The sequence below is a fragment of the Copadichromis virginalis genome, linkage group LG5 (genome assembly GCF_057382275.1).
Source record: "Copadichromis virginalis isolate Kocher_CV1m ecotype Utaka linkage group LG5, C_Virginalis_male_GT1.1, whole genome shotgun sequence".
Classification (NCBI taxonomy): Eukaryota; Metazoa; Chordata; class Actinopteri; order Cichliformes; family Cichlidae; genus Copadichromis; species Copadichromis virginalis.
Window position 1 is genome coordinate 15,427,255 of NC_140622.1, and position 27,504 is coordinate 15,454,758.

The 27,504-nt window shown below is 41.2% G+C and overlaps 2 protein-coding genes across 7 annotated transcripts in view; both read left to right on the forward strand.

Annotated features, from left to right (window-relative positions):
• The first annotated feature begins 1,866 nt into the window (after positions 1–1,866).
• On the forward strand, positions 1,867–3,252 carry LOC146709177 (beta-crystallin B3-like). Its single transcript, XM_085456167.1, has 5 exons — positions 1,867–1,984; positions 2,088–2,203; positions 2,325–2,457; positions 2,547–2,689; positions 2,849–3,252. The coding sequence occupies exons 1-5, from the start codon at positions 1,910–1,912 to the stop codon at positions 3,123–3,125; spliced, it is 744 nt and encodes a 247-aa protein (XP_085312293.1). The 5' UTR covers positions 1,867–1,909; the 3' UTR covers positions 3,126–3,252.
• Positions 3,253–3,897: 645 nt separating this feature from the next.
• The window catches only part of cita (citron rho-interacting serine/threonine kinase a), a 42,088-nt gene continuing 18,481 nt past the window's right edge, over positions 3,898–27,504 (forward strand). For 3 of the 6 annotated variants that reach the window (XM_085456156.1, XM_085456155.1, XM_085456158.1), the window contains exons 1-21: positions 3,898–4,040; positions 4,213–4,385; positions 4,501–4,642; positions 5,008–5,183; positions 7,230–7,331; positions 9,426–9,568; positions 9,939–10,032; positions 10,118–10,324; positions 10,499–10,652; positions 11,899–12,088; positions 17,560–17,665; positions 18,269–18,412; positions 18,984–19,103; positions 19,743–19,913; positions 23,474–23,527; positions 23,634–23,687; positions 24,034–24,174; positions 24,295–24,423; positions 24,922–25,017; positions 25,316–25,432; positions 26,077–26,186. In XM_085456156.1, the coding sequence (XP_085312282.1) occupies positions 4,284–4,385; positions 4,501–4,642; positions 5,008–5,183; positions 7,230–7,331; positions 9,426–9,568; positions 9,939–10,032; positions 10,118–10,324; positions 10,499–10,652; positions 11,899–12,088; positions 17,560–17,665; positions 18,269–18,412; positions 18,984–19,103; positions 19,743–19,913; positions 23,474–23,527; positions 23,634–23,687; positions 24,034–24,174; positions 24,295–24,423; positions 24,922–25,017; positions 25,316–25,432; positions 26,077–26,186 (2,552 nt within the window). In that variant the 5' untranslated portion in view covers positions 3,898–4,040; positions 4,213–4,283. The remainder of the gene's footprint in view (positions 4,041–4,212; positions 4,386–4,500; positions 4,643–5,007; positions 5,184–7,229; positions 7,332–9,425; positions 9,569–9,938; positions 10,033–10,117; positions 10,325–10,498; positions 10,653–11,898; positions 12,089–17,559; positions 17,666–18,268; positions 18,413–18,983; positions 19,104–19,742; positions 19,914–23,473; positions 23,528–23,633; positions 23,688–24,033; positions 24,175–24,294; positions 24,424–24,921; positions 25,018–25,315; positions 25,433–26,076; positions 26,187–27,504) is intronic. The other 3 variants (XM_085456154.1, XM_085456160.1, XM_085456159.1) reach the window with 1 other exon arrangement.

Genomic DNA, 27,504 nt, shown 5'->3' on the forward strand with positions numbered 1-27,504 from the left:
TCCCTTTCCATCACATCCCAAAGGAGCTCTATTGGAATGAGATGTGGTGATTGTGGAGGCCATTTGAGCACAATGAAATCACTGTCAGGTTCAAGAAATCACTTTGAGATAATCTGAGCTTTCTGTCACCTGTGTTATCCTGCTGGAAGCAGCCATCAGAAGATGGGTGTACTGTGATCATTAAGGGATAGACAGGGTCAACAACAATACTCAGGTGGACTGCGGTGTTTAAATAATTCTCTGTTGGTAGCAAAGGGTGCAGGAAAATATCCCTCCACATCATCACACCAGCAGCAGCCCAAACTATTGATATAAGCCCGGATGGATTCATGGTCATATTTTGTTTATGCCAAATTCTCACTCTATGCTCTGAATGTTACTGCAGAAATCAAGACTGGGAAATGTTTTTCCAATTTTCCATTGTGCAATTCCAGTGAGCTTGTTTGAACTGTAGCCCCAGTTTCTTGTTCTTCGGTGATAGGAGTGGCACCCAGTGTGGTCCCGTCTGCTTCAAGGTTCAATGTGTCATTTGTTCAGAGATGGTCTTTTGTATACCTTGGTTGTAAAAAAATGGCTATTTAAGTTACTTTTTTCATCCTATCAGCTCAAAGCAGTTTGGTCATTGTCCTCTAACTTTTGGCATCAACCAGGAATTTTCACCCAGAGAACTGCAGCTCACTGGATATTTTCTTTTTTTTTTTAAACCATTCTCTGTAAACTCTAGAGATGGTTGTGTGTTAAATCCCAGTAGATCAGCACTTTCTGACATATTCAGACCAGCCCATCTGGTATTATGCCAGATTCAAAGTCAATTAAGTCATCCTTTATGCTCCATTCTGATTCTCAATTTGAACTTCAGGAGGCCGTCTTGACCACATGCCTAAATGCACTTTTTAATGCAGTTTCAGTGTCAATGTGATTGATTGCTTAGATAACAAGCAGTTGAATAGGTGTGCCTAAAAAGTGTTGAGTGACTTCTTCGATTGTGTTTTACAAATCCTTTTGCTCTTGTCGTTTTTTTGGAGTTATTCATAAAAATGTGCCTATTCTTTTGAAATTGCACATAAAGGGAAAATTTGGATGCAATTTCTGTTGGGAACTGGATGAAGAGAAAGGTAAAGAAAGGGGTAGAAGAGTGGAGAGCAAGATAGCTGGGTGGGGCCAATAGTGCTGAGTGAGACTGATCTCTGTTCATTCTCTTGGCTGGCAGTCAGAGCTTGTACCCACTATAGGATCATGGTCAGGATGGCAGCACAGGCAGAGAGCTGGGCAGCGCTTGCCAGTGTGCCAGGGACAGAGGGCAATCCTATTGAGAAGCAGTGTGATGGACACAATGGGTGCGACAGACTTGCTGCATCAACAGGCTTTTTGCTGCTGTGGCTAGAAATAAACCATAAATACCCCCACTGGCATCCACCAACCGCTCACCAGGCCTCCACACAGATCCTCACTCAGTCACAGACAGAAAGGGCAAAGAAAAGAAAGAGGGAAGACGGAAAACGTGGCTTGTACGGGGTGCATTGAAGCACAAGCCATCAAGGTAAAGAAAAAAAAAGAAAAAGGGAAAAAGAACCAAGATAATTATTTTCCCTTTTTTTTGTTTTCTCTCAAGAACTTCTTCTGTGTGGATCCAGAGGGACTATTAGTGTGCTATTCTAACAGATACAAGTAAGATTTGTGTAAGCTAAACAAAAGTTTGCAGGTTACTTCCTGATTGATTTCTGAACAACAAGATTATGCTAATCTAAACTGTATTATGCAATCCAATCTTGCAGGAAAACCTTTTTCAAGTGCATAAAGTCAATAGCTCATATCTCATCATTTTTATTTGAATGTTTATTTTGTATATCAGGTGTATGTATTTAATCTGACACTAAGCAATGTGATTGTTGTGCTTTGTAGACTAAAAATGACAGACCAGCAGGGAACCCCAGACCAGCTGCCTGCAGAAAAGGGCCAAGGAGGGGCTGGAGCAACATATAAGGTACCAGATTTAACAAGAGGGACTTTTCTGTTAAACAAGCTCAAAAAGACCACGGGCTTATGGACTGCATCATTCAACTGCTCCACCTGTCCCTGTTTTGCAGCTGGTGGTTTTTGAGTATGAGAACTTTCGTGGAAAAAAGGTGGAGCTGTCTGGTGAATGTAAAGATGTGCTGGAGAAGACACAAAGGGTTGGTTCAGTCATTGTGGAGTCGGGACCGTGAGTGACTCAGTTACCCTTCCTTCATTTTCACTGCATGTAGATCCTATTTTGTAGCTGTTACCTTTGCTTTCAACAAATGTGTGCATTTATATGTCTTGCTTATTTTCCATGTTGTCAGATGGGTAGGGTTTGAGCGTCCAAGTTTTGCTGGAGAGCTGTTTGTGCTGGAGAAAGGAGAGTATCCTCGTTGGAGCACCTGGACCAACTGCCAGAGTAGCTACAGCCTGAGCTCCTTTAGGCCTCTGAAAGTGGTATGTACTTGAAATGAAATGAACCTCAGACATTTTGTGATTTTGCAAGGGTTGATGTTAAACATGTGGAAATATACTGTTTTCTGCAGGACAGTGCAGATCACAAGTTACATCTGTTTGAGAATGCTGGCTTTGAAGGCAGAAAAATGGAGATTGTTGATGATGATGTCCCCAGTCTGTGGGCTCATGGTTTCCAAGACCGTGTGGCCAGTGCTAAGGCTGTCAATGGAACGTAAGTTTCACCATTCTCAGTCTCTCACTACAATGATTTCCACTTATCAGAACTGAAGCCATGAAATGTAAGATAGAAGTGCATTTGTGCAAAATGATACTAAATTTGTGTAAAAATCACTGTCCCAGAAATGTGATACTGTTTCTCTTTCTCGTGAAGGTGGGTAGGATACATGTATCCAGGTTACAGAGGGCGCCAGTATGTGTTTGAGCAAGGAGACTTCAAGCACTGGAATGATTGGGGAGCCACTGCACCTCAGATCCAGTCCGTCCGACGTGTGCGGGACATGCAGTGGCATAAGAGAGGGTGCTATATTGCTCCTGCCCCCGCCCCTGCCCCAGCTCCTGGTCCAGCCCCAGCTCCAGCCCCTGGCCCTACACCACCCAATCCTAACCCTATTCCCAACCCCAAATCCCAAACTCAGCCCGAAGCTTAAACTCCCACCTCTGACACCTTCCACAGAAACTGGTGAATGCTGAAGGCAGCTGGCCAGTCCTTAGTCTCTCATTATTAAAGCTCTTTATTGGTTTAGGCTTTTGGAAAACTGGAACTGAAAAAATTAACCATGCATCTCTGTTGGAAATAAAAGTTTTGGCCCTGATTCTGGTTATTTGTAAATTATTCCATGCCATTTATTTTGCATAAATTAATACATGGGATTGGAGTGAGAGTGTTAAAACGATCTGTGCATTAGACAAACAACTTATAAGTATATTAAAATTAAGTAAACAATAATTCAGACCAGAAAGAAATAATTATCAACTATTAGTAATTGGCATTAGAAGGGTGCGTGATGTGAAAAAAAAAATCTTTGTTTTTTTTGTGACACTAGAAATCCTTGCTACACTACCACTGATAACCTGATATTCTTTATTAATTATTTAGTCACTGTCGACCTGATGTTTGGTTCTTCTGAGTCTTTGAATCTAGTCAGGCCCCGTTTCTTTTTAACTCTGGGGCATTGTAATTAATGCTCATAAAATTTTTGCTATTTTTATACATTTTTTTTTTTACTATTAGGCACTTGTTAGATTGTAAACTAACTGTGATATTCAGCCACTGTTTTGTTGATAAAAACACGATCAGCCCCCTCTTCAGAACCTTTCCCAGCGTTCCTTGGTGTGCTCAACTCTCATTGGTTAACAACTGCATTTATGCCCGCCCACATAAAATGGAACATCCAATCAGAACCAAGATTCATTCAGCAGGCTCGTGAGCTGGGCGGGCAACGCGCAAAATTTGAAAGTTGACCGGAAACAGGGTGGCTGTGTAGAAAATAGTGTGCTCTTAAGCACATAAATATGCCTATATAACTTAGAAAGAGTATAATAGCTACCTAAACGACTAGCTGGTGAGTAATTTCCTAACAGACCGCTTTAATTTTATTCATATGTCAAGAGTGTTTCGTCTTTAATGTTGTTTTATAAGCTAAGTTAGAAAGCGAACGTTACCCACCGTTAGCTTAGCGCGCTAAAGGGGGGCATGTTGTTGACACCAAGTGACAGCTTTTCCTTGGTCTGTAGGTATCAATATTTCGTTAATGCCCTGGATTTAAATCTCGACTTGCTACCTGCTTTTATGCTGTGAAGAGACCATGCTGAAGTTTAAATACGTGAGTCAGGGAAACCTGAAAACACCGTCTTCCTCTGCTGACCCTATCACTAGCCGCAGCTCACGACTCAACCAGCTGTTTCAGGTAAAGTAATGGATCAGTTTAGGTGTAGTTTCGATCTCTTAAAATTCAGTTTAAATACATCCCGAATAGCAGACTCCTGTGAATTCCACTTTTCTTGTTTGTGTATTGTTTTCAGGGACGACTGAGTCTGTGTGGGGAGCAGGGAGGATGCACTTTAGGTCGGGAAGAGTTTCTGGAGGCTTTGCTGCTTCTCTACCAAGAGTGCACTTCCCCAGAACTTATGAAAATACATCATGTGGCAAACTTCGTCAATAAATGTAAGCATACATTTTAAATATGAGCAAGATTTGTTTGTTTTATTTATCAGTCATATCCGTTTTAACAAAACCTGATTATATCAACTGATGAAATTGATTAAGAGCAGTTATATTTGTGATGCACAGTTTTAAAATGCTCTTAAGCATACTACAAGGCTTATGCCTTTTTTGTAATATCTGTAAGGTGGACTTTGATAATTGTACTAAGAGTATGTTGCTGTTGGTCTAGTTAGAATAAGGTGTTTAGCTCATAGTTCGCATTCATAAAAATGTCTTAAAGGTTTTACTTCAAATTTTGAAGCCATAAAGGGTGAAAAAGTTGTTTGTGCTGTGCTGAGCTGAGCTGTTCGTGCTTTTTGAAACAGTTTCTGAAGTTGTCTCGGAGCTGCGGGCCCTACAGCCCAGGCTTCAAGACTTTGACCTGCATGCAGTGGTGGGTCGGGGTCGTTTTGCTGAAGTCCGAGTTGTCCGGGAGAAGGCTACTGGAGGTGTTTGTGCACTTAAAGTCATGAAGAAGACAGTTTTACGCACTCAAGAAAATGTAAGTTTCGTCCTCTAAGAACTACATCGTACCAGAGAGTTTTGATAGCCATGTCTGGGACACAAAAAGGAAATTTTGGTAGTTTGCTATTTATTTGTTAATAGTTTTTTTTCCAGAAGGAAAACCAGAGGTGGGAGTAATAAAATAAATGTATGCTGGTTCCATTTAAAGTTGTGTGAAAAAGAAAGTTTTAAGGATTCCACTGTAGCAGTCTTGTGCACTTAACAGTTTTGTAGCTTTACAACGTTGCTTCTGTTTGCAGAGGTTTGTGAAAATTTGTTTATGCACAGCAAATAAATGTCTGGGTTCCTCTAGACACTTCAGTCTAGTTGAGGACTGGACCATTGCAACACCTTGATTCTTTTCTTTTTTAGTCATTCGGTTGTAGATTTGTTGCTTTGCTTGGTGTCATTGTTACGTTACATGACCTAGTTTGGGTGTAGCTTTAGCTTTTGGACAGATGTCCTTACTCTCAATCGTCAATACTTTGGCATACAGAGGAGTTCATAGCTACTTCCCACTGCACGCACCCCAGGTACTGTGGGTGAAATAAAAGCCCAAATCATCAGCCTCTAGAACTCCATTTGAGGCATTTTTGTTGATATGCTGTCTTTGATGTTCACCAGTTGTGGTGCTGTGCATTATAGCCAAGCATGTCCACTTTCGTCTTGTCTGTCTGAAGGATATTGCTCTTGAAATCTTGTGGTTTGTTCAGATTCAACTTTGCAAACCTAAACTGAGCTACCATCTTCTTTTTAGATGGGCATTTTCAAATAAGACATACTTCACTCTTTTTTTTTAGTTGTGTTGTTACAAACTTTAACATGTTAACTCGAGCCTGAGATGTAGCCCTTTTGTTTTGTTTTTTGAAATTTCTTTGAATATTGGGCCATCTGACCTTTGGATTACTTTGTTGAACTTGTTTTTGCAGAGGTGGTCACATTTGCTGGTGATCAGCAGCATCTGCCTGCTACTTACCCTCTTAATTCCTACACAGTAAGGGTGTACTTCACTGAAAAAAACGTTCTTTTTCTCAAGACTGTAGCTTTTGTTTCAGGATTTCTTTGAATACACTGTCATAGATTAGTGGAACAAATGCCCATTATTAATGTTTAATTAATGTTTATAATACCACTTGTGGTTTGCTCACTACCACAAGTGGAAACCCTATAAAACGGGTAGATTTAGAGTCCGTCTAATGGGAGTGGAAAGGTTCATGTACTTGAGATGGATTTCTGTCAGAATGAAATTCACTGAGAACAATCATGTAATAATAGCATTTATTGAAAAGTATTTATTTAATTATTTTAACACAGAGACAACTATTCACTCTCATATTCAGACCGATGAGCAATTTAGAAACACCAGTTAACCTGGATGCATGGGATAATTATTTTATCTTTTTTTTTTTTTGTTATAATAGTCCTCTAATAAAATGATTTCCTCAGGAGTATTGAAGTGTATAAAGAATAAGGGGCTTGAATTTTTCACTTTCACATTTACTACACAAGTACTGTTAACTGTGTCTCAGCTACTTGGTGTTTCAAATTTGTACTCCTAAAAAAGTCCACTGGAGAGTGCTGTAGGGCTAAGCACAACAAATGTCACTTGGATCCAATATTTCACAGCTGTGCTCTCTGGCATATGACTAATCGGACAGATCTCCGTCAGAATAGTACATGAGCTGTGACACAAAGGGAGCTGAAGAATGAACAGTTTTAATGAACAAGAAATGTCTTCTTCGTGCCACCTGTGACAGTTTAGTGTAATTTAGTCTCATCTGTCGCTTATAAAAAGAGGGAACAAGAACTGAAGCTAGACGAGAAAGGCAAGAATTCTAATCACCAGAAAAAGTAGATTTTTTCACAGTTTTATCTGAAATAAAATGCAATTACATTTAACCCACATTCAGTTTCTTAATATGGAAGTTTCTGTGTTTCAGGCACATCTGTTTATATGGCCATTATACTAATCACAGTGTATATTTGTATTGCTTACATTTCAAACAGTATAACTGCTCATTGCTCACCTTCTAACTCTTCAAAGGTGATTTTTCATGAAGAGGAGCGGAGGATCTTGGCTCTGAACAGTAGTCCCTGGATCCCACAGCTGCTGTATGCCTTCCAGGATAAAGATGATGTTTACCTGGTGAGACTGCGGCACATGTTTCTTTTTTTTCTTTTTTATCTTAATGATGAATTGAAATGACTAGTTTGCTAATTTTTTCTGAATCAAAAGAATATTTTAAGGATCTTTTGTAACACACAGAGAAAATGGCACACACACAACATACTGTACTTACTAATACAATATTTGTGCTATATTTGATGTATAAAGCAAAGGCCTTGTATTTTGTAGTGTAGGCCTCGATGTAGTGTTAGTCCCAGTGTTACAAAATAGTACTGACCGTATAGTGACTGGTCATAGTAGATAGCTGCCCTTCCCTAAGCCTGGTTCTGCCTGAGGTGTCTTCCTGTTAAAAGTGAGTTTTTCCTTCCTACTGTTCCATAGTGTTTGCTCAGAGGGGGTTGTTTGACTGTTGGGGGGTTTCTGTATATATATATAGTAGGGTCTTTACCTTGCAATATAAAGGCCCTTGAGGCAACTCCTGTTGTGATTTGGTGCTATGAAACAAAAAATTGAGTTGGTATGACATATTAGCTTTCACTCAAAGTATCATAAGCACACTGTGTATTCCCCCAAACTCTAAAATTATACTGTGGGGAAAATGGCTAGACTCAGAAGTAAAACAAACACCCACACTATACATGAACCCTAGAAATACAATCATCAAAATTTGCCTATTGTTACCTGCTTTCTATCTTTGATTTTCAAAATTTGACCAACAAAACTGGCAGTCACTCAAAGTGGCATGTGAAGGAGGAATTATAAAATGACCAATCTGTTTGTACAAGAAAAATATTTTGTAGCAGGGGAAAAAAGGTTTCATCCTTAAGTCGTTATTTTTGCCATCAGTACGTTCCACAGTGACCAGGATTTTTTCATGATAAATCACATCATTCATTACTGACTCCTCCTGTGGCTTTTTAGATGCTGTGCTTGGTTTTAGTTTTTCTTGAAATTAAAAGCTTACTGCAACTAACAAAACAGTATCACATTTTTTTTAAGCTATCACTGTGAAAAATAAGGAGGGAAATCAGAAACTAAACTTACTGTTTACCATTTAAAACACTCAGTGAATGTATACTCTTTATGCTGCATTATTGTATGAGTAACTAATTAAAGGGGGAAACGTATCCCTTTTAATAATGCAATCTTAGCACTTTGTCAGTTACAGTTAGCTGTTAAACTTACAATGAATCTGTATTTTTCCTTATGATCAAGGCTGTCTTAGGTAGTAGGAAAGAGTGCAGTCAGTTTCTTGTGCAGCTGGGCCTTATATTTTATCCTGCCCTTTTTGTTTTCTTTCTCTCACCATCTATATATGTTCCTTTATGTCCCCTGCATATCTGTTTCAATTCTTCCTCTTTTTTTCTCTCCCCCTCTGTCTCTCTGCTCCTTAACTGAGCATGGAGGAAAATACAAAGCATCCATCTTTATCCGTGTGTCAGAGAGGCACCCAGTCTCCCTGTTGCTAGGTAACACTGGAGAATGCTCCTGTTCATTGAGACTCGCTGACCATTCATGTGCATGGGCTTTGCCTGTTTATGGCTGTATGGCTTTAAACATATAGCTCAAATCAACTTGGCACAGCACCTTTTATTTCAGTGTGCAGACAGCAGGAAAAAAAAAAAGAATTTTAGGCAACGTTAACCAAGGCTGATTTATTTTTCCAAACTTTCAAAACTACATGTCTTCAAATGGGCTATGTTATGGTTGCAGTATGTTGCTTTGAGTTAAATGTGTCTTCTTTCATCCTATGATCATTCATTCTAGGCTACACTGGGATTATGCATTTATTCTTGACATATTTTTAGCAATTGAACAGGAATACTTTGACTGCAGTATCATAGATAAATCAGCAATAGTACCCAGTGTTATATAACTGAATCTATAATGAGGAGAACCACCCTATAAGCTTATGCGGAGCAGAGCTTTGATGTAAGCTCAGACACATGGCCCTACACTTGTTGCTTTGTTTTTCCTTCTAAATATAGACACATTTAGAGGCGTTCTTAAAGCTTTTACAGCCTTCAACAACAACACACAATCCTTCAAATGCTATGTACTGGTTATAGTCTTATCCTGCCAGTTCCTCACTTTAAACACATATGCTTTCAGGCGATGGAGTACTTGCCAGGCGGTGACCTGATGTCTCTCCTAAACCGATATGAGGATCAGTTTGATGAGTCCATGGCTCGATTTTATTTGGCTGAGCTGGTAGAGGCCATTCATGCTGTCCACCAGTTGGGCTACGTCCACAGGTAAAATACCCGCTATGAAATCCAACCTGTTATTGATAGAGGATTAGCCAAGTAAGACTTAACAGTAAAACATGATCAATGAAGGAGTGGCAGTGTTCCCGTAGAATGGGTTTCTCGACTTCCAGGTCTATATTAAAAATGTTTTTCTTTCGTTTTCATTGAAAAGGCCACAATAACCGGATCCTGTACATGAGAATTGTTATCGCTTTAACTAATTTAATGTACAGTGTGATGGCAAATGTTATAAAAATGCTGTGGAGTTTGCAAATGTCTCTGTTATGCTTGGAGCAGTAGAGCATTTTACAGTACTCAGACAACAAACAGCTCTGTAAAAGCCGTATCAAATTTCTACTAAACTATCCACTTACAGAGATGTCAAACCAGAGAATATTCTCATTGATCGGACTGGTCATATTAAGCTGGCTGACTTTGGATCAGCTGCCAGGCTGACTGCTAACAAAACGGTAAGTCGAATATAGGCTTTGCTATATGTATTAACTTCACTGGTCTTCACAATGACATTACAGAGTTTCTGTTATGTTTTCCCAGGTGGCCACTTCCACAGTGCCTGTCGGAACCCAGGACTTTCTTTCCCCTGAAGTCCTGACAGCCATGAATGGGGGTTCTAACAGCACCTATGGAGTTGAGTGTGATTGGTGGTCGCTTGGGGTCATTGCCTATGAGATGATTTATGCCCGGTCACCTTTTTCTGAAGCCACGTCGACCAAGACTATCTACAACATCCTTAACTTCCAGGTGCTGACATTGTCATTGTTTATGTATTCAATATCTATAACAGATCAGACACAAACGGTGTAATCAGTATTCCTGTTACGGTCAGTAATATATGCAGTCTAATTTAGGCAATATTTAATCAGTCTATGAAATATTTATTCAATTCTTGTTCAATTTATTTATTTTTGCCTACAGCGTTGCTTAAAGTTTCCAGAGGAGCCACGTACCAGTAAGCAGTTTGTAGACTTGGTACAGAGCTTACTTTGTGGTGCAAAGGAGCGACTGGGTTTCCAGGGACTCCACTGTCACTCTTTCTTCTCCAGCGTTGACTGGAACAACTTGCGACAAGGTGAGGAGATTCCTCTCCCTTGAGACTCCTCTGCAATCTTTTTAGTGGACGTGCTCAATTTCACTTGAAATGACATATTCTTGTTGTAATTGTGTTACAACACAGTTGATATATTACTAGTTGTCAAATTCTAATGCTTGGGTTTTTATTCTTTTTTATATATATATATATATATATATATATATAAACAAACAAAACCCCACCCAACAGCATCTAGTCTACGTCTGTGTGTGTTCAGGGGGTGAGCTCATAGACAACAATAGTGTTGGTGTTGTCTATAGTAAAATAATGAGATTCTGTGCGCTGTTGGCAGTAAGCCATGGTTTTTTTTTTTTTTGGTTTTTTTTTCCTGAGGAAGGGAAGGCAGACCGTTAAGATCTGCGACTCATCTGTTTCTCAACAGATGCAGCACGCATCGTTTACACAGGCAACACCAGGCATGCTCTTTGTAGCGTTTGTTAAATGTTATTGTTGCCAGTGAGTTTCACAGTTTCCCCTGACTGGCCATTGGAAAACACACCCATAACACTCAAATTAATAGATAATTTCAGTGAAGCATGGTCACATTGAAGAGGCACATGCCTACAGTGCTACTGTAATTCACAAGTGTATCTGCAGGGGTGATTGGTGTTTGTTTTGGCTCTACCAAATAGGTATTTTCTGCAGATGACACCCCCCCATTATAAAGTAATTATATAACATTACTATGCCCATGGTTTCCTCTTAGCACTGATTTGTCTATGATAAAGTGTTTAGATTGATAGTTTTTCTTTATTTATTTTTCTCTTTGTTAATTGATTTTGTTTGAGTAGTAGCAAAAAAAAACCTCAAAATACATATTTGTACAAATGTCTGCATTAAAAATATCATCCTTGTTTATTCACAACTGAGCACGGATAGAGCTTTATGCATCAGCTTTGGGTCCAGCTGATTAGCTTGCTCTGCTGCAGTGAGAGAGTGAGTGAGCATGTGTGTATGAGAGAGCGCGAAAGAGAGGAGGGAGGGACAGAGGCAGCATGTGCATCAACGCGCGACTTACTGCTCTCTAGGCTCCCACCGCTCTCCGCTCTCTATTCCTCCTCCCTTCCTTTCTCTCCCCTTTCTCCTTGTGTTTTTATTTTTTTTATTTTTTTATTTTAATTTTATTTTTTTTTACATTTTTTGTTTTTAAGTACCTTGTTCATAGCGGCTTCCTTTTTCCCTTGCCCTTTCTCTTATTCCCACCTCTCATGCTCTTCCCCTGCAGTTCTCCCGCCTTTCGTTCCTGCGTTGCATGCTGAAGATGACACCTCTAATTTTGAGGAACCGGAGCAGGCAGCCCCCTGGCCAGCCTCAGCAGCCCAGCAAGGAGCTCTGCCGGCGGGCTTCCAGGGCCAGGATCTGCCTTTTCTAGGCTGGTTCTTCAGCAGAGCGTTGATACTGTTGGCCAAAACTGAGTAAGTGGTACCTGTTTACTAGTCATTGTTGGGATCATTCAAAGTAGACTAAAGCCTGTTTTTCCTTTAGATGATGCAGAGACCTTTTGCATGCACCTTTCTAATACCTTTTGTTGGTAAAGACCCCATGCTAGTATTGAATGCTGTTCTGCCATTAGTCTCCTCATTACCACGGCAACAATTTCCAGGTAGCCTTGTTTCAGGTGACCTAGCATGGTGCCCAGGGCAGTTGGTATTGTCCCTGTCATTAGTGTTGTGCCTGTTGGGGCCAAAAAGGGTTTGGCTATATGCTGTGTCAGACAAGGAATGAGAAAAGGGAGGGATCCCCCTGTTCTGTGGTGCTCTCTCCTACTGACTTCTTGTTTTTGTACCTTCAGATCACACGTAAGTGATCCAGTGCGCAGATAGATCAAATGAATGGCTCAGAGGATGTTAGCTGGTGTTATCTTGCCATCGACTGATTGGTATGCGACTGAGTGTGCCGATGAGGTTTGCTGAGAAGTGGAACCCCACACATAGACACACTCCCACCCTCACTGCTGTTATTGTGCCTTCTCTGTTACTGTGAAGCGTAATAGGCTCCTGACTTTTACGGCATGGGTTTTGGGACTGTAATTATACCTAATTGTGTTTGGCTTCTTAACCCCTGATAATAAAGCAAGAGGATGGGTTTTTGTTCTTGCAGCCCCATGCTAGTGCTCTCGCAGGTTAATGGTGCTGCAGATCATGACAGCAGCGGCAACAGAAATGGAGAAAAAGCATTAGCAGATTAGACTGGGAAAAAGGATGAGAGCTCAGATTGGGGGAGAGAATTATTTCTATGGTTACAACCGTGATGCTTTTTTTGGGGTTTTTTTTTGTGTGTGTGTGTGGGGGGGGGTTTTTGTTGTTTTTTTTTTCCCCTGTCCCCACCCCCCATCTTTACCCGTCTCATCTCCTCCTGTTATTTCTCCCTCTTCTAATGTCTAAGTCGCCTTGCTGTTACACCATCCGTCATCTGTTCAAGGTTTTTAACAGAAGCCAGTCATTTTCTATGCTGCATTTGATTAAGAGGAGCTCAGTGTTCATAAAATGTGTCAGAATTGTGTTGCGTGTGTGGGAGCATGCATATCCGTGTACACATTATTCATTACAATGCCAAATAGGAAAGAGAAATGAACCTAGAGCCAGGCATAATGAAATGCTAATCATCTGTTTTGGGGGTTCCTGCTATTGTTTGTTTTTTCTTCTCCTTTTTGAACTTGTCTGTCTCACTCCTCATTAGTAAAAACTTAACAGCAAAATCCTCTTAAAAACTTGCCTCAAATTTATAAGAAGCTGTCTGTGGTATAGTGTCGGAAAATCATACTAAACACCCATAAAAAATGACATTGTTAGGATTTTTGGCTGGATTAAGGAAATTCTGAGATGGTTAATACAACATGCGCAGTATTTACAGTTTATAAATATCTGTTTTTGCCTGTTTGGAGCTGGACATAAAACGGTGTTATTAGGTCAGTCTGTCTGGTCAGGCATCCAACGTCGTGCCAAATATCTACCGATACTGGGTAAAGGTATATGGGTGCCCATTGTTCCTTCGTTGGCGTCAAATGTAATCCTGTAATATAGGCTATGATTTTTGTCTTACAAGGTACCTTGGCAACACACACACACACACACACACACAGTATGTAGGAAATCCATTGAGGACATTCATGGGCTTTTGGAAAAGAAATTTGTGTTTGTACTGAATTCCCGCCATTTACAGTGGTGCCATCAGGGTCAAAGCTTTTCATGGGGGACCCTTTTTTTTTTTTTTTTTTTTGAACAAACTGCCCCAGGACATGTACCACATGAATGACCAAAAGAATGTTGGCAATGGTAGGAGAAGAAGAGTCTTCTAGCACTTATATTAAAAACAGAGAAAAAAATTGTGTATATATATATATATATATATACACACACACACACACACACACACACACACACACTAGTGTGTGTTATTTTATTTTAAGCACAAATTGAAAAAATAAATTGTTATTGGGAATTTTTGCATGTCCTACAAAAGATTTCCCCAGAGGTTGCCTTGTTTTCATCACACTGCTTGTTAGTATTACGTGTGTTTGTTTCTTCCTTCAGTGTACATGACTGTTATCCATCCTTTTGCGTACCTGATGAGTGCTGCTAAGCCTTTTAACTTTCTTTGTGTCATTGTCTTTCTGAGTCTCTTCAATAATGCAGTTTGCACTGGTTACTCATTTCTTTTTCCTCCACAGTTCAAAAACATGACAGCTCTCCCATTCCTCAGTGGAAAGAGTGGTCTAACATTTTCTCTCTTTTAAATACTTAAATTCTTCATGGCCACATTATGTTTAGCGTTATTAAAGTATTACCTATGCTTCCTGAAACTCAAGCAAAAATCTCCAGCTAATTTCTTAAATGGCCACATTATCTGTACAAAAACCCACCCACCCCCCATCTCCCACTTGAATTTTGATGTCTAACATCAATTTTTAATTGGCATCTGGCTGAAATGCTTCTGTTTAATCTAGAGGCCTGTGAAAAACAACTGCCTAGGGTGTTGCTGTTTTTGTTTCAGCAGTACAAGGTGTGTGTGTGTGTGTGTGTGTGTGTGTACACACTTTTCTGTATATTGTATATATGGTGTGTGTTTCAGGGGGATGCTTCTCGGTGCAGAGAGGCAAAGGGAGCAGTGCTTGCTTTTCTGATTATTTTTAACACTGTGACTCAGTCTGAGTCAACTTTATTAAAGATCCTTCTGCAGTGTTTGTGAACTCATTCATACAGATTCATTCATTTATTTAGAGGACCTCTATTCATAGTTGCCTTGTCTCTGGTCAGCAAAATGGGAAAAATTCACTTAGTGCTCTCGATTGCTGCAGAGAATGGAAACAAAATGGAACATTACCTTATACAAATAACAACAAAAAAAGAGTGTATTGTACTCACACTGAGTCTTCTGGAGACCAGCCCCACGCAACAGCATATCCCAAATTCTCCTGTCAAATTATTTTGTCAGGCTAACGGCAAACATTCCCGGGTCTGCAGGTCCATTTTGTTCATGCCGTCTGTTTTGTCCTAATCATACTGCAGCAGAAAGAAGAAGAGAAAAAAAAAAAAAATATATATATATATATATATATATATATATATATATACACACACACACACACACACACACACACACACACACACACACACACACACACACACACACACACAGTGGGGCAAAAAAGTATTTAGTCAGCCACCGATTGTGCAAGTTCCCCCACTTAAAATGATGACAGAGGTCAGTAATTTGCACCAGAGGTACACTTCAACTGTGAGAGACAGAATGTGAAAAAAAAAATCCATGAATCCACATGGTAGGATTTGTAAAGAATTTATTCGTAAATCAGGGTGGAAAATAAGTATTTGGTCACCTCAAACAAGGAAAATCTCTGGCTCTCACAGACCTGTAACGTCTTCTGTAAGAAGCTTTTCTGTCCCCCACTCGTTACCTGTATGAATGGCACCTGTTTGAACTCATCATCTGTATAAAAGACACCTGTCCACAGCCTCAAACAGTCAGACTCCAAACTCCGCCATGGCCAAGACCAAAGAGCTTTCAAAGGACACCAGGAAAAGTATTGTAGACCTGCACCAGACTGGGAAGAGTGAATCTACAATAGGCAAGCAGCTTGGTGTGAAAAAATCAACTGTGGGAGCAATCATCAGAAAATGGAAGACGTACAAGACCACTGATAATCTCCCTCGATCTGGGGCTCCACGCAAGATCTCATCCCGTGGGGTCAAAATGATCATGAGAACGGTGAGCAAAGATCCCAGAACCACACGGGGGGACCTGGTGAATGACCTGCAGAGAGCTGGGACCAAAGTAACAAAGGTCACCATCAGTAACACACTACAACGGCAGGGAATCAAATCCCGCAGTGCCAGACGTGTTCCGCTGCTGAAGCCAGTGCATGTCCAGGCCCGTCTGAAGTTTGCCAGAGAGCACATGGATGATACAGCAGAGGATTGGGAGAATGTCATGTGGTCAGATGAAACCAAAGTAGAACTTTTTGGTATAAACTCAACTCGTCGTGTTTGGAGGAAGAAGAATACTGAGTTGCATCCCAAGAACACCATACCTACTGTGAAGCATGGGGGTGGAAACATCATGCTATGGGGCTGTTTTTCTGCCAAGGGGACAGGACGACTGATCCGTGTTAAGGACAGAATGAATGGGGCCATGTATCGTGAGATTTTGAGCCAAAACCTCCTTCCATCAGTGAGAACTTTGAAGATGAAACGAGGCTGGGTCTTCCAACATGACAATGATCCAAAACACACCGCCCGGGCAACAAAGGAGTGGCTCCGTAAGAAGCATTTGAAAGTCCTGGAGTGGCCTAGCCAGTCTCCAGACCTCAACCCCATAGAAAATCTGTGGCGGGAGTTGAAAGTCCGTGTTGCTCGGCGACAGCCCCAAAACATCACTGCTCTCGAGAAGATCTGCATGGAGGAATGGGCCAAAATACCAGCTACTGTGTGTGCAAACCTGGTAAAGACCTATAGTAAACGTTTGACCTCTGTTATTGCCAACAAAGGTTATGTTACAAAGTATTGAGTTGTATTTTTGTTATTGACCAAATACTTATTTTCCACCCTGATTTACGAATAAATTCTTTACAAATCCTACCATGTGGATTCATGGATTTTTTTTTCACATTCTGTCTCTCACAGTTGAAGTGTACCTCTGGTGCAAATTACTGACCTCTGTCATCATTTTAGGTGGGGGAACTTGCACAATCGGTGGCTGACTAAATACTTTTTTGCCCCACTGTATATGTATGTGTGTGTGTGTGTGTGTGTGTGTATATATATATATATATATATATATATATAAAATATATATATATATATAGCTCTGCATAAAAATTGCTCAGCTGTTCTGTTGTCAAAAGAATAATTGTCATTACTAGATATTCTTCATTCGCCAACTCCAAAGGGAAGGTTGAGTCAGCTTTTATGCTCCTGGTTTCTGTTACTCGTTTATGAAGTGTGGGTGTTGTGTCTGCGTTTTGACCGACTTCATTACAGATACAATGACTGTAGGCCTTGCTGTTATGTGTTGTGTCCTTATGTGGCAATATAAGACTGCCAGCCGAGTCCCATTCTTGTTCATTAGTCTGACTGATTATTCGAATCATTGGTTGCATTTTTAATTAATTTTTTTTTTTTTTTTTTTTTTGTCATAGTTTGTTGCACAAAAGGAAGATTTTCGAAGCATTTTGTGCTCTCTGGTCTGTTGATTATAAAGAGGTTGACAGGAACTCGCTCGCCAGAGAGAAAACATTGCCCCTAGTTAGAGTGGATATGTCTCTGTGTTTAAATAAAAATTATTGCAATGCACATTTCAAATTATGTGCGCCAGTTTGATTGTTGAAATATTAATGTTTCAAGAATTTCTGTAAATGTTGTTGCCCCAGGTCAGTGTCTGCAGGCCTCAACTCTCCTGCTAAGACCAACTCAATGGAAAAGAAACTGCACCTTAAAAGCAAAGAATTACAAGAAACTCAAGACAAATGTCACAAGGTGAGCATTTACAGCCTGTTTTGGCTCTCATTCTTTGTTTTGTTTTTTTACAAACCTTTGTTAACAAAGCTTTCAGCTTTAACGTAATTTAGTAAATCCGCAGTATATTTTGTCTTCTGTCTCTGTTATTTTGGCAAACTCAAAATGCTCCTTTGATAAGCAAATAAATAACATTAACATATTCTGGAAAGAAGGCTTTTTATTTTTAGACAAACTGTGAAATTGGACTTCCATAGTTTGAAACTTTGTTTTGAGCAACATCACTTCATTATTCTGGATTTTATTAGCAGATTTCTTGTGTTTATTCTGGCTGACTGGCCTAACACAGATCAAGGAAGCGTCTGTTGGTGCTGTTATGAGCCAAGTTCATTTTGTAGTGTGAAAAACATAGCAGCTTACTCGTTTTAAAGCATTCTTGGTTGGCCATTTGTTAGAAAAATAATTTACAGCTAATGGACCCCTTATTTATAGTGAAGTAAATAGCCACTTTAAGTACCTTATGCTTCTGACGCAGGCAGAAGACAGCTGGGACACAAACCAGCAATGTTAATCAACCTTCAGGTGAAGATTTTAAATAAGTGATGTTTTCACTGCTGTGTTCAGATGGAGCAGGAAATCTCCAGGTTCCAGCGTAAGATGACTGACCTGGAGTCAGTGCTCCACCAGAAGGATGTGGAGCTGAAGGCCTCTGAGACTCAGCGGAGTATCCTGGAGCAAGACCTTGCCACCTACATTACTGAGTGCAGCGTGAGTCATACTGTACTACCAGCATGTCCATTTGTGTTTTATTGAATTAACCTCTTCTACCCTGGAGGCTTTCCATCTGTTATAAAAATGCATCTACCATTTCATGAAGACTGCAAGTGTAGTACAATCACTGAGGCATACAATAATGACTTAAGCATGACAATGCTATATGGGTTTAAGTTCTGTTGTACTAAGTATGGTAGAGTTGCAGTTGGCAACTTTTAGAACAGGTTAAACAAACAAAGTGTTTCCTTTCAAACTTGGGTTTTGATTTAGCAGAAATGTTGATGGCACTATTGGCCATAGTTTTTTTTTTAAACTCCCTCTAGCCTTGTAATAAAAAAAACTCTGTAAAAATTCCTGTTTAAGTGTCTGTTATACAACTTGAAGTTTTGCAGCTTTTACTGATGAAATTGTGGGTTGTTTTTTCAATTGGAAATGTCAGACAGTAGCCTAGAGCTTAAGTAGTTGAAAAAAAAGAAGGGTAGAATACTGTAAACTAACTTATTTTATTTTATTTTCTAAATCTTAGTGCACTTTGTGTTAGTCTGAAACACGTATTTGTTTGCAGAGCCTAAAGCGAAGCTTGGAGGAGGCACGAGTGGAAGTCTCTAGAGAGGATGACAAGGCCATGCAGCTGCTGCACGACATACGCGAACAGAGCAACAAGCTGCAAGAAATTAAGGAGCAAGTATGTAAATTTTCTCATTTAAATGATTCTGAATCCTCCTCCTCATCATGATAATGATGTGGGGCAGATGAAGAATTATTTCATGGACACTTCATGGTATTTATAATAAAACAGTCTAGTGAAATGGGGAAAAATGCCTTTAAACTGCATATGCATACTGTTTTTTGTTTTTTGGGGAAATTATTTGACACGGTGTTGTTTGTACCGTTGTAACTGATAGTGCAGTCCTTGAAAAAGGGATGAGATTACTTTTCCTCTCAGTGTGTCCCTGTCACACAGGGAGGGCTTTCCCTCTAAGGACTCCCTTGTCCTTAGCGCTCAAAGGTCATTCCTGCAGATGGCATAACTGCAAGGTACAAAAGTGGCGACTTGATCATTAATCTACAGATTCATCGACCCTTTAATTAGGGAGATGATACACAGTGTTTACACTTTTTAATATAAATTCATGATTTTAATTGAAAATTATAAATTGAACTGAGGTGAAAATTAAATCTGTACAAAAGAATTTTCGTTCTACCCAACTGAGGAGCTGGATCTGGTCATTATTTAGCTTGCATAACATGTGGTTGCTTTTACAGTAAATTTTATGTTTAATTTAATTAATTGTGTTAACCACTCTGTGCTTATTAACGTCAGGAGTACCATGCCCAGCTGGAGGAGATGCAGGTGACCATCAGGCAGCTGGAGGAGGATCTCTCCGCTGCCCGACGTCGCAGCGACCTCTATGAAGCTGAACTTAGAGACTCGAGACAAACAAGTGAGGAGCTCAAAAGAAAAGCTGTGGAATACCAACAAAGGATCCAGAAGGTATGTAAATGTGTATATGTTTTCACCATATATGTTTATAGTTCATGTCATGTCTAAATCTATCCATCCATCCATCCATCTTCATCCGCTTATCCGAGGTCGGGTCGCGGGGGTAGCAGCCTAAGCAAAGAGGTCCAGACCTCCCTCTCCCCAGCCACCTCCTCCAGCTTATCCGGGGGAATACCAAGGCGTTCCCAGGCCAGCCGAGAGATATAATCTCTCCAGCGTGTCCTGGGTCTGCCCCGGGGCCTCCTCCCGGTGGGACATGCCTGGAACACCTCGCCCAGGAGGCGCCCAGGGGGCATCCTTGCCAGATGCCCGAACCACCTCAACTGGCTCCTTTCGATGTGGAGAAGCAGCTGCTCTACTCTAAGCCCCTCCCGGATGGCCGAACTTCTCACCCTATCTCTAAGGGAGAGGCCAGCCACCCTTCGGAGGAAGCTCATTTCCGCCGCTTGTATCCGCGATCTCGTTCTTTCGGTCACTACCCACAGCTCGTGGCCATAGGTGAGGGTAGGGACGTAGATCGACCGGTAAATTGAGAGCTTCGCTTTTACACTCAGCTCCCTCTTCACCACGACTGACCGGTGCAGCGTCCGCATTACTGCAGCCGCAGCCCCAATCCGTCTGTCGATCTCCAGCTCCCTTCTCCCATCACTCGCGAACAAGACCCCGAGATACTTGAACTCCTCCACTTGGGGCAGGAACTCATCCCCGACCCGGAGTGGGCACTCCACCCTTTTCCGGCTGAGAACCATGGCCTCAGATTTGGAGGTGCTGATCCTCATTCCCGCTGCGTTACACTCGGCTGCGAACCGCTCCAGTGCGAGCTGGAGGCCCTCACCCGATGAAGCCAACAGAACCACATCATCCGCAAAAATCAGAGATGAGATTCTGAGGCCACCAAAGCGAAAGCCCTCCGCCACTTGGCTGCGCCTAGAAATCCTGTCCATAAAAATTATGAACAGAACCGGAGACAAAGGGCAGCCCTGGCGGAGCCCATCACCCACCAGGAACGAGTCCGACTTATTGCCGGCAATGCGAACCAAGCTCTTGCAACGGTTGTATAGGGATTGAATGGCCCGTAGCAATGGGCCAGACACCCCATACTCGCGCAACACCTCCCACAGGACGCCCCGAGGGACACGGTCGAATGCCTTCTCCAGGTCCACAAAACACATGTAGACTGGTTGGGCAAACTCCCATGCACCCTCAAGTATCCTCGAGAGGACAAAGAGCTGGTCCAGTGTTCCGTGACCAGGACGAAAACCGCATTGTTCCTCCTGTATCCGAGGTTCGACTAGCGGACGAACCCTCCTCTCCAGCACCCTGGCATAGACTTTCCCGGGGAGGCTGAGGAGTGTGATCCCCCTGTAGTTGGAACACACCCTCCGGTCCCCCTTCTTGAAGATGGGGACCACCACCCCGGTCTGCCAGTCCACAGGTACTGCCCCTGATCTCCACGCAACATTGCAGAGACGTGTCAACCAAGACAGCCCTACAACGTCCAGAGCCTTCAGGAACTCGGGGCGGACCTCATCGACACCAGGGGCTCTGCCACCAAGGAGTTGTTTAACTGCCTCAGTGACCTCGCCCCCGGAAATTGGCGGGTCACACCCCTCATCCCCAGACTCTGCTTCCTCCCCGGAAGACGTGTCAGTGGGATTAAGGAGGTCCTCGAAGTATTCCTTCCACCGCCCGACAATTTTCTCAGTCGACGTCAACAGCGCTCCGCCAGCACTATACACAGTGCAGGTAGAGCACCGCTTTCCCCTCCTGAGACGCCTGACGGTTTGCCAGAATCTCTTCGAGGCAGTCCGAAAGTCTTTTTCCATGGCCTCTCCGAACTCCTCCCACACCCGAGTTTTTGCTTCAGCCACTGCCCGAGCCGCATTCCGCTTGGCCTGTCGATACCTGTCGGCTGCCTCCGGAGTCCCACAGGCTAACCAAGCCCGATAGGCCTCCTTCTTCAGCCTGGTGGCTCCCTTCACCTCTGGTGTCCACCATTTGGTTCGGGGATTACCACCACGGCAGGCACCAACCACCTTGCGGCCGCAGCTCAATGCAGCAGCTTCGGCAATGGAGACGCTGAACATGGTCCATTCGGACTCAATGTCCCCAGTCTCCCTCGGAATGCTGTTGAAGCTCTGCCGGAGGTGTGCGTTGAAGATCTCGCGGACTGGGGCCTCTGCTAGACGTTCCCAGCACACCCTCACTACGCGTTTAGGTGCACCAGGTCTGTCCAGTGTCCTCCCCCGCCACCTGATCCAACTCACCACCAGGTGGTGATCAGTTGACAGCTCAGCCCCTCTCTTTACCCGAGTGTCCAGAACATATGGTCGCAGGTCTGGTGATACGATTACAAAATCGATCATCGACCTACGGCCTAGAGCATCCTGGTGCCACGTGCACTTATGGACACTCTTATGTTCGAACAGGGTGTTCGTTATGGCCAAACTGTGATTAGCACAGAAGTCCAATAACAAAGCACCGCTCGGGTTCAGATCAGGGAGGCCGTTCCTCCCAATCACGCCCCTCCAGGTCTCGCTGTCGTTACCCACGTGAGCATTGAAGTCTCCCAGCAGGACAACAGAGTCTCCAGGTGGAGCACCTTCCAGCACCCCCCCCAGGGACTCTAAGAAGGCTGGGTACTCCGAACTGCCACTCGGCGCATAAGCGCAGATGACAGTCAGGACCCGTTCCCCGACCCTAAGGCGCAGGGAACAAACCCTCTCGTCCACCGGGAAAAACCCCAACGTACCGGCAGCAAGCCGAGGGGATATAAGAATACCCACCCCAGCCCGCCGCCTCTCACCAGGGGCAACTCCAGACTGTCTAAATCTAAATTGAACCAAATAACAGGAACACTTTGTGCTTTGTATTTTTGATCTGCTCTAAAAAGCAAAGCACAAACCTGTTAAGAGGGATTGGAATGAAACTACAAGTTGCACAACTCATGAATTATGAACATGACTGTGTCACTTTACAGAGAAGATGATTTCTGTTTTGGCTTTTGATCATAAAATACAGTTGGATTCAAGTGAACTGCATTTCCTAGTTTGGGGGCATTTTACTTGGATATCAAGAGTTTAATATTTGACAGTTTTGTTGATGATAAAAACTATTAGTCTCATTTGAATCGGTACAGTCGTGTGGTTTGGAAGGGCCCAGAATGCCTCCCTTTGGAAGTGATCTGGGCATGGCAGACTGTGAGGAGATCCCAGAGCAGACCCAGGGTGCACTGCTGTAGTGATTACATCTCCCTGCTGACCTAAAAACAGGGGAGGGATCCTTCAGAAGAAAAAATGTGTGAAAAGTGCTTTCTCTGCTGCTGTCCTTACCCTCTTGCAGAATAAATGAATGATAATATGCATACTATAAATCAGAGAAAGGGCCTCATACACTTTATTGTAGGATATTGCAGTAAATATCAAATAGGTTTTTATTCATTCTCTTTCCATCATTAGTAATTTCTGGATCCAAGCTGTTTTTACTCATGTGAATCAAATATTTCAGGATGAATTTATGCTCAATTCTTATCATATTGTTAATGTTTTTAGGCAAAAGAGCAGGGAAAAGCTGAAGTGGAGGAGCTTCTCTCCAAACTTGAAAAGGTTTTCTTCCTTTTTCAAAAATGTGTACAGAGCTTACAGAACTGTATTTACCCCAAAGTTTGATTTTTTTTTTTTCACTTTCTAAATTGTTTTTTATTCCCTTAAGACAAACTCTGAGCAGCAGGTGAAGATTCAGGAGCTCCAAGACAAACTGTCCAAGGTAGGTTTTTTCACAACTGTCTTTCATTGTGTTTTGTGTTGCTTGTTTTTTTACCTACATTTAAATTACTAAAGACTTTGGATTTTGTAATCTTTCCTATTTATCTGAAAAAGGAAAAAACAACAACAAAAAAGACCACTATTATATGTGTATGTATCCAGGATGAAGCTGTGCAGCCATTTCTGCTGTTGTTCCTTATTTATTCAGCAGAATTGCTTTTGTTTTTTGTCTTTTTTTTGGTTTGTTATGTTTTCTCTTTGTCCTAGTGGGCAGAAATTGCACAAGCATATCAATATGTTTGTCTGGGGATCTACTAACAACCTTTGACCTCCTGATTTTTCCCCAGGCAGTGAAAGCGAGCACAGAAGCCACAGAGCTGCTGCAGAATGTTCGGCAGGCCAAAGAGCGGCTGGAACGAGATCTGGAGCGCCTGAAAGGCAAAACCGACTCTAGTGACACTTTAAAACGTCGTCTTAGGGAGACGGAGGTACCAGACTGACCTGCTAATGCTAATGCTTTCTAGTCCTATGTTAAATAACCTTTTTGACAGTTGGACTACCCTACAATTTTCTGTGTAATTAGCCTTGCTACGTTTTTGTTGTGTAAGCAGGAGGGCAGGAAGACCCTTGAGAATCAGGTAAAAAGGCTGGAGATGGTTGAGCGTCGGGAAAATAAGCTGAAGGATGACATTCAGACCAAATCCCAACAGATTCAGCAGATGGCTGAAAAGATCCTGGTGAGAGCTACAGATAAGACTTGCTAATACTCTCATCACTCCACCCCTAACTTCACCCCACTGCCTACTCAACCAGCCCTCTGTCCATTTATCCTCAACAGATATCGGAGAACATACATGTACACACTACATACTCTTCACTTAGATAGCTGAGCCATCACAAATGGCTACTAGTCATCCAGTATTGGTACATAAATAGGCTTTAACATATTCATGATTTTACCAGTGTCAGCATGAGCAGGCATCACTGCAGTCGACTTGTGGATTTCCAGCTTTTCCATGCAAGTTTCTTTTGTAATGTTTTTGGTGCAGTAGAGCATTTTGCCTAGTTTTTAATTCATCTGCTTCATCTGTGTTTTAGCATTTTTTTTTCTTTGTATGTAATACAGAATTTGTGTGTATATGCCTATAAATTATTATTTTTGTTAAAATGTAGTTGTTTTTTTTATCTGTGGCCATCATGTTAGATTTATCCATTTACAACTGTAATTTGTCCAGGAACTGGAGGAAAACTTGAGGGATGCCCAGTCAACTGCCCAGAGGATGGAAACGCAACTGGTTCAAAAGGAAAGGCTTTATGAAGACAAGATCAAAGTGAGTCAGCTTAATGTTTCTCAGACTGTTGTAGATATTTTAAAGAAATATTAGCATATATGTTTGCTCCAGTCAGTTTTAGTCAGTCCTGACATCTCAAATAAGTGTAGCTTTGGATTAAATCAGAGCTGTCACATGTCTTACGGTGAGATGTGACACCACACTAATTAATATTTCCACGTCAGGTTATAAATTTACAACCATATCATTGAATGACTGCTTCACATGGGAGGCTGGAATCTAAATAGCAATGTGTCAAATTAAAACGGGATTTATTCACTGGTTCTCGCTCATCAAGGTTCTTGAGGCCCAGATGAAAGCAGACCTGGCTGACAAGGAGAGCCTTGAGGCCAGAAGGGCGCAGCAGGAGGAGGAGTCAAGGGAGAACTGTAAACTCATCAGTGAACAGAAAGCAGTAAGGCAACAAAACCTCATATCATCTCAGGCATTTGCTGTAAATTTTATACTCAGGTTGACACAAAGCCATATTTAAAACGAGTAAAGGTAACTTTAACTTTTGTGATATTAAAAGAAAAACAATATATGCAATTTATCGGCTGCTTAAAGTATTTTATTCCCTTTTACATATACTAAGCATTCCCAATCTAATCTCATTGGGTATAGGCTGTCTCTTATGCATTTATTTTAAGGATTAGACAAATATAATTTTTTGTTTTACACCATAATTTGTTATAGTACTATAGTAGTGATTTTTTTGTTTTGTTTTGAAATGTACAGGTTAAAAAGACAGATTAAATTAGAGTATCCTTCATGTTGCACTATAAAGGCTGGGCTCAAGTTCTAATCTGGTTAATATGGTAGACTTGAGGCAGTTAAGAAGCTTTTAGAGGTAGTCATCTGACATTGACAGTAGACGACTCAGGCAACACCTTAATAGTCTCTAATAGGATTTTTCTGAAGTAAAAGGTTTTTCTACCTTTAAAAAAAATGTGAATGTCCCATATTCTAGCCCGAATCTGGTTATCAGTCAGTGGAGAATATATCCTTGTGTTGGGATGTGATCTACAGCATGTTTTTGCACTTTCTTCTTTCCCAAAGACCATTAATGCTATGGATTCAAAGATGAAGAACCTGGAGCAGCGCATCGCCGAGTTGTCAGAGGCTAACAAGCTGGCTGCTAACAGCAGCATCTACACCCAGAAGAATATGTGAGTTAACTAGACCTTCTGCCCACACTGTGCTTTGATGAGTGTGTCCACACACATTGACTGCACTTACATCTTTGTGCAACATGGCTGATCTGTCCCCGCTGTGTGTATACAGTGTCATCTTTAAGATTAAGTACAGGAAATGCATTTTTCATGTAGTCTTAATAGAATATACAAACCTATTACCAAAGAAGTTAGTCTGCTCTACAAAAACAGAATTCAACAGCTTACTAACCATTTGAATGCTATTTAATTCAAAATGGTACAAAGATGACTTTAAACGCTAAAATATTTTCTTAGTTTCAATTATATACCAGTTACATATTTCAAATAACATACTGATATTAAGTAGCAGTAGGTAATAACTAAGTACAATACAAGCAATGCCAGAGTCTTTAGAAGGTAAAAAGTGAACAGAAAGAGCAAATTAATCAGCAATTCTCAATATAATGTCATCTACAATACATAATATTTTTAGATAATCCTGAGGAATTTCTCTATGCAGGCATCAACACTGAAATAAACATTATAGTTGTGAAACTAAGCTAAGGAGGACTTCAAATAAGCTTTTTAATCCATGAATGCACATTACAACTTTACCATTTGTTTGGAAAAGTAAATGCATATAAACAAGAAGCACTGCTTTTGGGTGTAAAATGGCAAGAATAATAACCATGCACGCTTTATTCTACTTAAGAGGAAAGATAAAGTTTTGGAGCAACATACAATGCCAGATTACATCTTTTTAAGGGAAGGCCTTGCTAACTTCAGCAAGAACATGGCAAACTACATTTTGTGTGCATTACTGCAGCATAGCTCTGCCATAAAATTATAAAACTCTGGCCTGCCTGCGCTTTTGCCTGCAGCGCGAATGGAATATTTTCCTGCACTGCGTTGTTGCAGCACGGGGGGAAAATATGCTTATTATATTATTAAATATGCTTCTCAGGTTCAACATTTGATAACTCGGCTTTGTAGTGTTTTCAAGGAAATATCAGGTTTACATTATTCACATTAATTTCAAATTTGAAAAAAAAATGCAATTAATGTAAATAATGTGAAATTAATTTGCACATTTAATAGAATGAAAATGATTGCATTGTGCTTTTCTTTATATTTTACATCGTATCACGCTTGTTTAATACAATTAGAGATGCACAGACTCTAAATTTCTGTCTAATATTGATTTTTAAGATAATAATTAGTCTAATGGCAGGTACCGATGTTTTAAATTGCTGCACTGTTCATTTTGTATTAGTGCAATTAAATTGTTTACACATTAAGCTCCAACTTTTGTTTTACGAATATAAATTCAAAA

Coding starts and splice junctions, on each gene's coding strand:
- LOC146709177 (XM_085456167.1), top strand. CDS start 1,910: ATGACAGACCAGCAGGGAACCCCAGACCAGCTGCCTGCAGAAAAGGGC. Junction 1,985..2,087: donor GGGCTGGAGCAACATATAAG/GTACCAGATTTA, acceptor CCTGTTTTGCAG/CTGGTGGTTTTTGAGTATGA. Junction 2,204..2,324: donor GTCATTGTGGAGTCGGGACC/GTGAGTGACTCA, acceptor CCATGTTGTCAG/ATGGGTAGGGTTTGAGCGTC.